At 39.9% G+C, this 12211-nt stretch overlaps 1 protein-coding gene across 5 annotated transcripts in view; it reads left to right on the forward strand.

The window, feature by feature from the left end:
* POGZ (pogo transposable element derived with ZNF domain) overlaps positions 1–12211 on the forward strand; it is a 48554-nt gene that overhangs the window by 9015 nt on the left and 27328 nt on the right. For 3 of the 5 annotated variants that reach the window (XM_022564128.3, XM_089915552.1, XM_022564129.3), the window contains exons 2-3: positions 8302–8426; positions 9410–9568. In XM_022564128.3, the coding sequence (XP_022419836.1) occupies positions 8303–8426; positions 9410–9568 (283 nt within the window). In that variant the 5' untranslated portion in view covers position 8302. The remainder of the gene's footprint in view (positions 1–8301; positions 8427–9409; positions 9569–12211) is intronic. The other 2 variants (XM_022564130.3, XM_022564131.3) reach the window with 1 other exon arrangement.

Consider the following 12211-nt stretch of genomic DNA (forward strand, 5'->3'; position numbering starts at 1 on the left):
ACATAGATGATTATGTTAAGGTAATGAAGGCAGCCTCAAAAAAAGTTACTTGCTAAAGGGCTTGGTTAAACTACATGCTGTGTCCTGTTTGTTAATCTTTGATCTTAAAAAAAATTTTTTTAACTATATGTAAATTCTGCATATAGAATTTATAGGGAAAGGTTGGAAAAAGAGTGGAAGTAATGAGAATTAGTTAGTAAAGTTTAAAAGATTGAAACATCTCCAGTAAGAATCTCAGGAGAAAATAGAAGTTTGTTTTAAGTTTCTAAGACAAGTCTTATTTGTAGATTTGGAATTTTTCTGCCAAATGACATAGAAGCGAAATTGAAGGTAGCTGACTAATAGTTGGGGGTTGATATGGAGATAATTTTATGTTTAAAATGAGCAGAGGGACATCCCTGGTGGTCCGGTGGTTAAGAGTCCGCCTTCCACTGCATGGGATGTGGGTTCGATCCCTGGTCTGGGAACTAAGATCCCACATGCTGCAGAGCAGCTAAGCCTGTGCACTCTAGAGCCTGCGTGCATCACAGCTAGAGAGCCTGTGTGCCGCAACTACTGAGCCCACACACTCTAGAGCCCTCACGCTGCAACTAGAGAGAAGCCCATGCGCCACAACGAAAGATCCCGCGTGCTGCAACTAAGACCCGACGCAGCCAAATAATTTTTTTTTTTTTTTTTTTAATGAGCAGAGAAGTCACTAGCATCTAGACTGCAATCTTGGAATATCATTCCACACCAAAAGGAATCAGGGCTCCTTAGAGAAATGGCTGATTCTAGGTCTGGGGCAAGAATGTATGAGATGAACCTGAAACTTAGAGCCAGGATTTTATCAAACACAAGGGTTGTGTCAGAAGGACTCAGGAGCTAACTGAGAAGTTCCCAGTAGCCAAAATAGGACACTTTGAGTATCAATAAGGATAACTGCAGTGGATCAAAATATATCAAATATGTTTAAATTGATGTGTCATGTGATGTGATATAATGATAGTTTAAGAACAAGCATATTGGACTTCCCTGGTGGCGCAGTGGTTAAGAATCCGCCTGCCAATGCAGGGGACACGGGTTCGAGCCCTGGTCCAGGAGGATCCCACATGCCACGGAGCAACTAAGCCCGTCTGCCACAACTGCTGAGCCTGCGCTCTAGAGTCCACGAGCCACAACTACTGAGCCTGCGTGCCACAACTACTGAAGCCTGTGCATCCAGAGCCTGTGCTCTGCAACAAGAGAAGCCATCGCAAGAAGTCCGTGCACCGCGACGAAGAGTAGCCCCGGCTCACCGCAACTAGAGAAAGCCTGCGTGCAGCAACAAAGACCCAACATAACCAAAAATAAAATTAATTAATTTTTAAAAAAAGAACAAGCTCATTGGTCACTTTGAGGAAGTGCTAGTAAAACAGATCATTATTTTGAAAACTGGTAAATAAAGGGAAAGAAGCAAGATGGAAAGAGTCAAGACTTTTACTATATGAACTGCACCACTGGGTAACCAAATAGTAGATATGTTTTGTTTTTTTTTTAAATCAAGGTGTTTCAGTTAATAAATGAAAAGGGAATGATAGATTTAGAATGACTAGATCAAGGCATTGAGCCTGGATGGAAGGATTCCTGTTGGAAGAAAATCCTGCCCTTGTGAGTAGTCTTGGGGTAAAAAAAATGTTAAACTTGTATCTAATCATGTCTGTAGATCCAGCTATCAATTTCAGGATATACAGAGGCCAGAGGCATATATTAAATGCCATGTGTATGTAATCAACAATATCCAGACTGTAGAAATTGCAAGAGGTGACCTGGTTCTTCAACAGATAAATTACAAGGTGGGGGGGAAAAGATGAAGGAAGATCTATAAATTAAAAGAGACCTGGGCTTCCCTGGTGGTGCAGTGGTTGAGAGTCCACCTGCCGATGCAGGGAACACAGGTTCGTGCCCCGGTCCGGGAAGATCCCACATGCCACGGAGCGGCTAGGCTCCTGAGCCATGGCCACTGAGCCTGCGCATCTGGAGCCTGTGCTCCACAACGGGAGAGGCCACAACAGTGAGAGGCCCGCGTACTGCAAAAAAAAAAAAAAAGAGAGAGAGACCTAAGAAACTTATCAAATAATCATAATATGTGGACCTTATTTGAATCTGAACCAAACAAACTTTAAGAAATATGGTATTTAGTTAAGATGTCGAAGCAACCTAAATGTCTATCAACAGAGGAATGGTAAAGAAGATGTGGTACATATATACAATGGAATATTACTCAGCCATAAAAAAGAATGAAATAATGCCATTTGCAGCAAATGCGTGGACCTGGAGATTATCATACTAAGTGAAGTAAGTCAGAGAAAGACAAATATGTGATATCACTTATTTGTGGAATCTAAAAAATGATACAAATGAACTTACAAAACAGAAGCAGACTCACAGACTTCAAGAACAAATTTATGGTTACCAAAGGAGAAAGGTAGGGGGAGGGATAAATTAGGAGTTTGGGATTAACATACACACACTACTATATATAAAACAGATAATCAACAAAGACCTACTATATAGCACAGGAAACTACTCAGTATTCTGTAATAACCTATATGGGAAAAGAATCTGAAAAGAAATGGATATATGAATATGTATAACTGAACCACTGCTGTACACCTGAAACTAACACAGTATTGTATATTAGCTATATTCCAATATAAAATAAATTTTAAAAGAAATACGGCGTTTGAGAGAATTTGAGATTTCAGTGTTGACTAGATATTTGATATTGAGACTATAAATCTTTTAGGCATATTAATGGTACTATGATTTATTTATTTATTTTAAAATTTGGCCATGCAGCTTGCGGGATCTCAGTTCCCCAACCAGGGATCAGACCTGGCCCCAGCAGTGAAAGCACTGCGTCCTAACCACTGGCTGACCAAGGAATTCTCTATGATTTTTTTGGTACATGATCTTTTCAAGTCCTTATCTTTTAGAGCTACATAATAAAATATTTATAAATATGATATTAGAGATTAGTTTCAAAATAATATGAAGAAGAGAGGGCATAGATGAAACAAGATTGGTTGATAATTTTTGAAGCTGGGTGATGGATACATGTCTACTCTTTTTTTTTTTTTTTTTTTTTTTGCAGTATGCGGGCCTCTCACTGTTGTGGCCTTTCCCACTGCTGAGCACAGGCTCTGGATGCGCAGGCTCAGTGGCCATGGCTCACGGGCCCAGCCACTTCGCAGCATGCGGGATCTTCCCGGACCGGGGCACGAACCCGTGTCCCCTGCATCGGCAGGTGGACTCTCAACCACTGTGCCACCTGGGAATCCCCATGTCTACTCTTGTATATAATTTTTTTTTTTTGGCCCCAATCAAGGATCAAACCCAGGCCCCCTGAAGTGGAAGCATGGAGTCCTAACCACTGGACTGCCAGGGAATTACCTACTCTTGTATATAATTAAAATTGATATCTCATTTTAGGAATAGCAGAAAAGGAATCACTACAGTCTTGATTCAGAGGTTCATAGTTGTAATATGATGAAAGTTTGCCCCTTTACTTGGTTACAGTATATGATTCTCAAATTTACTACCTGTGCAAGTTTTCCTCTTGATGTAGCATGGTGTTCCCTATGTGCTGGCTTTTAATTTCTGAAATTCAGGTTTTTACCTGGCACTTTTTCAGAAGAAATGAAAATGTCCCAAAACTGAGTAAGGATTGAAGCTCAATGTAAGTTTTTTGGTTTTATTTATTTATTTGGCTGCGTCTGGTCTTAGCTGCGGTTCGTGGGATCTTTCCTTGTGGCCTGCAAGTTTCTCTCTAGTTGTGGTGTGCGGGCTCTAGAGTGTGCAGCCTCAGTAGTTGTGGTGCATGGGCTGTAGAGCATGAGGGCTTAGTAGTTGCAGCTGCGGGCTTAGTTGCCTTGTGGCATGTGGGATCTTAGTACCCTGCCCAGGAATCGAACCTGCGTCCCCTACATTGGAAGGTGGATTCTTTTGTTTTCTTAATAAATTTATTTATTTTATTCATTTTATTTTTGGCTGTGTTGGGTCTTTGTTGCTGCGTGCAGGCTTTCTCTAGTTGCTGTGAGCAGGGGCTACTCTTCGTTGCAGTGCGTGGGCTCCTCATTGCGGTGGCTTCCTTGTTGCGGAGCACGGGCTTTAGGTACACGGGCTTCAGTAGTTGTGGCACGTGGGCTCAGTAGTTGTGGCTCATGGGTTCTAGAGCGCAGGCTCAGTAGTTGAGGCGCACAGGCTTAGTTGATCTGCGGCATGTGGGATCTTCCTGGACCAGGACTCGAACCCGTGTTCCCTGCATTGGCAGGCGGATTCTTAACCACTGGACCACCAGGGAAGTCACTGTTTGTTTTTGCATGTGAGATGTATTCCAAGCCTATGAGTACATTTATCCTTTATAGCAAAATAATAGGGTAGAGAGGGGAAAATTCCAGATTTTTTTCTTGTGAGAAATTAAGTTGAAGGTTTGGTGTAGAAAGAAGTTAAACACGAGTAGACTGATAGTTTGGGAAGATTTACCTATTTAATAATTCCTATCTTCTTTGATCAAATATAGTTGAAAGGTGGTTATAGGCCATGGATCACTTGGAATACCGCAGAGAAAGATGGTGTTCCTTGAGCATCTTGGTAGAGATATTAAATATAGCATTTCATTATATTAATGAAGATTCCTTTTTGATAGCTGGAAAACTACTGAAGGGTGCTAAATTTGCATTTTTTAATTTTAAAGTTTATAAGGAATTTAATTCAGGTTGATACCTCTATTGTGGTATGGCCCATGTTTTCAACAGAGTTAATTTTTTGACCCTGAGCTATAGGTGCTGAAATGAAAGGAATGATCACATTCTGAGATAGAAGAGGCTAGATCAGAAATAAGGACTGTTTGGAAAACTTGGTTTCAGTGTCTTTCAGAGATGTTTTGCTGTGAGTCATAAAATATGCTCAGTCAGCAGATTTATTATTTTTGAGTTGTCAGACCTTGTTGGTTAACTGTCTTCTCCATTGTAAAAACCTTGAAAAATATTTTCTAAGTGTAATTTTCTTTCCATTTTGAATCTTTTAATTTACATTGGTTGTCTTGGCAGAGCTTATATCTGAGGAGTTATTTTTCTTTCTCACTTGGTCAAAAGTAGTTAGGACATAAACATTCTTCTTTGCCATCGTTTCACATGTGCCTTTTCCACTCTGTTTCTTAGAATACCTTGTTCATGGTAGGAATAACATAATTTGACTCCCGTCAGATGGAAGAATCTTTCATTATTTTTATTAGTCTTCATTGTTTGACAGGATAAAACGTGAACTCAGTCTTTTATGATACTATAAATAGTTGAGGTAAAAGACCAGCCTTTGGATGTGCTATTAAAATATCCATAAGCATGACATTGAAAACCACAATTTGCATTCAGATAGCTCTGCTTATTCCCAAGGAAAGTTTTCTACAGATTGCTCAGCGTATGTATGGAGAGTTTGCTTGCAGCTGGTCACAGCTAAAAGAAGGTCCTTGAAAACCGTCCGTAGAGGTTATCCACAGTTTATATTCATTCTGCTGGATGTGTGATAGTATGCATTAATTGTCTGTTGGCTGTGGGCTCTAAGAAAGTTACACAGCAAACAAAGAACAATAGTATAAAATTAAGCAGTTAGAAAAGAGTTGTTTAGAATGTTACCTCTTTCAGTGGAACTAGACTGGAAAATACAAAAGTGTGTTGTGTAGTCTTGACCCAAAGAATGCCTTTGATATGGATTTGGCTTCTTTTTAATTCGGTTTCTGGCTAGCATTGTCTTTTGTATGTGTAAGTTAAATACAAAACTAAGAAAATTTAAGTTGACACTTTAGAGCTTTTTCTTACCCTGCTCATACCTTCTTTCCTTTGTGGTTTTGGTTTGGGAACACAGAAATAATTAAAATAGAATATTAGAGACCAGTTAGAATCAAATGAAGCACTTTACCCATTAAAACTGTGGGCACATCTTCTTTATCCATTCATCCGATGATGGGCACTTAGGTTGTTTCCATCTCCGGGCTATTGTAAATAGAGCTACAATGAACATTTTGGTACATGACTCTATTTGATTTATGGTTTTCTCAGGGTATATGCCCAGTAGTGGGATTGCTGGGTCATATGGTAGTTCTATTTGTAGTTTTTTAAGGAACCTCCATACTGTTCTCCATAGTGGCTGAACCAATTCACATTCCCACCAGCAGTGCAGGAGTGTTCCCTTTTCTCCACACCGTCTCCAGCATTTATTGTTTCTAGATTTTTTGATGATGGCCATTCTGACTGATGTGAGATGATATCTCATTGTAGTTTTGATATACAATGGAATATTACTCAGCCATAAAAAGAAACGAAATTGAGCTATTTGTAATGAGGTGGATAGACCTAGAGTCTGTCATACAGAGTGAAGTTAAGTCAGAAAGAGAAAGACAAATACCGTATGCTAACACATATATATGGAATTTAAGAAAAAAAAATGTCATGAAGAACCTAGGGGTAAGACAGGAATAAAGACACAGACCTACTGGAGAACGGACTTGAGGATATGGGGAGGGGGAAGGGTAAGCTGTGACAAAGCGAGAGAGAGGCATGGACATATATACACTACTAAACGTAAGGTAGATAGCTAGTGGGAAGCAGCCGCGTAGCACAGGCATATCAGCTCGTGCTTTGTGACCGCCTGGAGGGAGGGGTGGGATAGGGAGGGTGGGAGGGAGGGAGACGCAAGAGGGAAGAGATATGGGAACATATGTATATGTATAACTGATTCACTTTGTTATAAAGCAGAAACTAACACACCACTGTAAAGCAATTATACCCCAATAAAGATGTTAAAAAAACAAAAACAAAAACTGGGGGCACTTGACTAGCCAACTTACTGCGGCATTGCTGGAATATTTTAAATTTTCAAGGGGACAACGCCATCTGTTGGGCATCTTGCAAAGTAATACTATCAAATTGTAGGGACCTAACTGTTTAAACACAAAGGTTAGGTTGGTTGTTTTGTTTTGGTTTTGCTTTCGGGGTGTGGTGAAAAAATTTCTGAGATACTAAGGGCACTGAGAGTCCTTGCCTTAAAAGTTTTGTTTGAACATTGAGCAGTAATGCTACTTCCATTCCAAGACAAAGAAATTGACTTTTAGTCAACTAATACTGGAGAGCAGCATAGTAATAATAACTCTTTATTTGCATTATAAAGATGAATGTAATTTAAGCAGTGTTTTCAAATTAAAGGCTGACTCCCAAAATCATGGTGGAGTTTAAGGTAGTAGCAGGGTTGGAATTAGATTGTGACAAGTGAGGCTCTCACTTAAGTGCAAAAAAGCTCAGTAATCAAGATAAAATACTATCTTAATGTATCATTTTTATGCTATTATTTTTATTTTATTTACATTTAAATTTCACCAAACACAGAGCTCAAGTATATCCTGGCCCTTTGTTCTGATTCTTGAAACAAAGATAAATGGACAGACAGCTTTAAGGATGCAATGTATTTTACATTGCACAATATATTAAATGATTGGAGAAAATTTAGAGGGTGGTATAACTATATACCTTTATACATTTAGTAGCACAAATATAGGGACAAGCCATGCAATTGAGGAAAAACCCGTTAAGGACTGAACAGAGAGGTCTTGGTTGCTGACAGAATCTCCCCTTGACTTCAGACTTGAGACAAACCAAGGAGTCTATCAGTATACAAAAACCACTGAGTTCAGAACAGTAACAACAGGATAGATATTAAGGAACTGGCTCTTGCCAATTAGGATTGTGGGGGCCAATCTGAAGCAAGCAGGGTTGGCTGGAGGCTGGAAATGTTGCAGCTCAAGTCCAGAATCAGTAGAACAGCAGTCTAGAGACAGAATGGTTAGCGCTTTCTTCAAAAATTCCCCGTTTTCCAAACAAGTTCCTAGGGTACTTTGCTCAAACAGCAAATGTATCATTTTTTAAAGCTCAATATTAATGCAAAAAATTTCATAATGAGCAAAATATCAATTTTAAATAAAGCAGGATCTGACCCTCCACTTGCATGATTCGCCTCACCCTAATCCCAGCCCTGGGTATTATAGATTAAATTTTCATAACCCTAATTATTAAATAATTTGCTGTGGACTCTTCCACATTAATTTTTTTTTTTCAAGAATAAAAGTTATACTTCTGGAACCTTGGAAATGGGGGGAGGTTAGGGGAAATGGTAGAGGGAGCACAAGGGAATAGGTTACCAATAGATTCAGGAATCTGATTCCATATTTTATATAAAACTATTTCTCCCATTCTGAGGTCAATATCTTATTCAATCTTCTTCTTCTTGTAGCATGGCGGACACCGACCTCTTTATGGAATGTGAGGAGGAGGAGTTGGAGCCATGGCAGAAAATCAGTGATGTCATTGAGGATTCTGTAGTTGAGGATTATAATTCAGTGGATAAAACTACTACAGGTAACAAAAATTCTTTTGCTCTTAGATCATTGTTATATTGACTGAATTGAATGGTATTTTTGTTAAGAAAGTGTGAGGTGGAAGAAGACTTCAAGAATCCAGGGTTGCTTCACTGTGGCACTGGTGCTACCTTTTTCCACCATGCTCTGTAAGTGCTTTGGTTTCCTTGTACATAAAGCTAGAAACACATATTTAATAAATTGAAACACATTGAGAATTGGATTAACCAATGTTTATCAAACACATAAGCAATCCTCTTACCAAATGATGTATGAAAAAGAATGCAAAGGTGTGTGTCAGTGCTCATTTATATACCCAGTCAAAAACAGGTTCCCATAGTCTTGGGGGATTTTTTGTTTGTTTTACTTGAACTTGGTTTCCTTTGTGAGCTGAGCAGAATTCACTTCGTGTCTGCCTCCATGGACAGTTTACAAACTTAGGCTTGTTAGCTTCTCTTTCAAAAAGGTGATGTTGCAGGGTCAAATTCTAGATTGCCCTGAATTCAGAAACTGAGTGGTAGTTCTTTTCCCCTCTAAATTGTATCTGTTGCTCTTTTAATTTTTTTATCTTTCCTGCCTTGAGAACTGAAGATGGCATTGGTTTGGGCTGAAACAGGACAGTTCAGGGTCTTGTGGACGGCTTACTAATGCATGGTTATGAATACCAGTAGTGGAGATAATAAGCCTTTGAGTTCTAGAGGTTTGCTTGTGCTATATAAGCAAAACAGTAAAAATCCGGGTTCAGTGAGCTCATAATCTAACTTAATTTACCAGGAAATGTGAGGCTAAGAAGAAAGCATTGTGTCTAATTTGTGGTGTGAGGGACACATAGGAGAAATCAGATGAACAGTTGGATTTACGAATAAAGCAGGAAAGTTTTTGGCTATAGAGACCCACAGTAAGATGAAAAGGGAAGATTAGAACAGTATCCTTTAGTGTCATCTGTCCCTGTCTCCAAGTGACTGTGCCTCCCCTTCCCCACAGTTTCTGTGAGCCAGCAGCCTGTCTCGGCTCCAGTGCCCATCGCTGCCCATGCTTCTGTTGCTGGGCACCTCTCTACATCCACCACCGTTAGTAGCAGCGGGGCACAGAACAGCGACAGTACAAAGAAGACTCTTGTCACACTAATTGCCAACAACAATGGTAAGTGGGATTATTGGGAAATTCTTCCTGGGCTAGAGGGGTGAGAGACTAAAAAAGGTCTTAGGAACAGCTGTACCTGTTCAGTTTTAGGTACGGATGTGGTTCTGCTGGTGTTGGAGTGAGTTTAGTCCTGATTCTCTGTTACGGAAGTAAGTGGTGCTGTTCCTTCTGATTTAGTGCTGAATCGATGCTAGTGTTTCAAGTCAGAGGACAGCTGAGTCTTTTTGCTGATAATTTCTAGGAAAGAAAATGTAAACCCCAAATTCCTAACTATTAAAGAGATGTGTGGGGGGGGTTGTTTGATTGTTTATGTTTTTTAATTAGAAGAGCCCCACTAGTCTGCTAAGAATTCTCCGAGGGCAGCTTTGTTCCCTATTTTCTTTGGCAGATTCATTTGGTTATTGGTTCCTGGGTATGAAAAATAGGATAGGGTTGTTGTCTACCTGAAGAAATGGTGAAAGAGAAGTGTTTTTTAGTGAGTTTATTGACTAGAGAAGTTACATAGTGTTGGTTTCTGTTTCATTTCTGATGACTGTTTCTACATTCTGAAAGTGAGTTACTGGCAAGTTATGTCTCAAGATTCATGTGTAGAATAAGCACCTTCATAGAATCATTGCATTGCTATAAAGGACTTATTTAATTCCTTTAGCTTTATTAATACAAGAATAATATATGCATTGTAGAAAAAGTGGACAGTAAAAAAAAAAAACAATTTTTAACTGTAATCTCACTACCTGGAGATAACTATTTGTAACTTACTCTGTACATATATGTACTTTTATGTACTTTATATGCTATGTGCAGTGATTCACTTTTTATAAAAATAGATCCATACAGATTGTACTTGCTTTTTTCCCTCAATATGTAGTGAATATCTTCTCATTTTAATAAATCTTTTTGTAACATTTTGATGACTATTTCCCGTTGTTTGGCTAACTGTTATTAGCAATAGGTTGTAAAGCCGTGTACTACTACTTTAAAGGGCTATTGTGAACATCTCTGTCTCTCTTGTCTCTCTTGTCTCTTCTCACATCCATAGTTCTGAGAATACATTTCTAAATGTCAAATTGTTGGATCAAAGGTTATCACAATCTTTAAGGATTTTGATCAGTATTTTTCCTGGATTGGCCATCTAGAAATGGTGTATATCCATTTATATTTCCATTAGAGGTGCACCTGGTGTTCTTAGTGTTGGATATAACCATTTACCTCCCTTATTGTTGGACATTTACTACAATCCCATTTTTTTGTGATTACAAACAGTGCTGCAGTGAACATTCTCAGACATTGTATCTGTGCCCACTGTGTAAGCATATCTGTAATGTAAAGTGAGATTGCTGGGTCAGGCATTTAAAATTTGTTAGCGTCAAATTGCCATAATAGATTGCTCTACATAAGTGGATACTGAAAAAATAAAATTTTTAAAATTTATTTATTTTGGCTGTGCTGGGTCTTTGTTGCAGCTCACAGGCTCTTCGGTGGAGTGTGCGGGCTTAGTTGCAGTATGTGGGAAGTTGTGGTGCACGGGCTCCCTAGTTGCAACGCGCAGGCTCTAGAGCACGTGGGCTCAGTAGTTGCATCGTGCAGGCCTAGTTGCAGTATGTGGGATCTTAGTTCCCCGACCAGAGACTGAACCCAGGCCCCCTGCGTTGGGAGCTCAGAGTCTTAACCTCTGGACTACCAGGGAAGTCCCTGAAAAAATAATTTTTTTTTTTTTTTGCGGTGCGCGGGCCTGTCACTGCTGCGACCTCTCCCGTTGTGGAGCCTGTCCGGACGCGCAGGCTCAGCGGCCATGGCTCACAGGCCCAGCCGCTCCGCGGCATGTGGGATCTTCCCGGACCGGGGCACAAACCCGCGTCCCCTGCATCGGCAGGCGGACTCTCAACCACTGCGCCACCAGGGAAGCCCTGAAAAAATAATTTTTATCACATGAAAAATCCTTAGAATTTTTTTAAACCTATAGTGACCCTCATATATATAAAGATGAGGAACCTCTATCTAGAGATTTTCTCATTTTTACAGATGCAGAAACCAAGGCGTGGAGAGTCTAAATAATGTACTTAAGGTCAAATAGTAAGCGACTAAACTGGATTTGAATTATTTAGACTGCAAAACTTGTGGCCTTCCCACTGTATTATACGACTTTCCTATGTTTCTCTTAAAATAAGCTGTCAAAGTGGCTATTAGCCACCAGTTTAGCTGAATTTTTCTTTGATCCCAGCATTCCAAGGCCCATGATGAGCATCTCATGACACACTGATGTGACCTACTCTCTTTGAATGGACCCTTGATTCCTGTGTACAAAAATTTTTTGAAATATGAAAATGGATTTTATTTACTTTAGAAAGCCCTAGTATTCAAATTAAAATGTTAACCTGTGTTCATGGTTTAAAAAAGAAGGGGGGGGCTTCCCTGGTGGCGCAGTGGTTGAGAGTCCGCCTGCCGATGCAGGGGACACGGGTTCATGCACCGGTCCGGGAAGATCCCACACACCGCGAAGCAGCTAGGCCCGTGAGCCATGGCCGCTGAGCCTGCACGTCCAGAGCCTGTGCTCCGCAATGGGAGAGGCCACAACAGTGAGAGGCCCGCATACCGCAAAAAAAAAAAACAAAAAAAACTGGTAACCACAGTTACGTATGTCTT

This window comes from Delphinapterus leucas, chromosome 1 (assembly GCF_059928025.1).
Source record: "Delphinapterus leucas isolate spDelLeu-1000000601 "Yukka" chromosome 1, BTC_Dleu_Yukka2, whole genome shotgun sequence".
Lineage (NCBI taxonomy): Eukaryota > Metazoa > Chordata > Mammalia > Artiodactyla > Monodontidae > Delphinapterus > Delphinapterus leucas.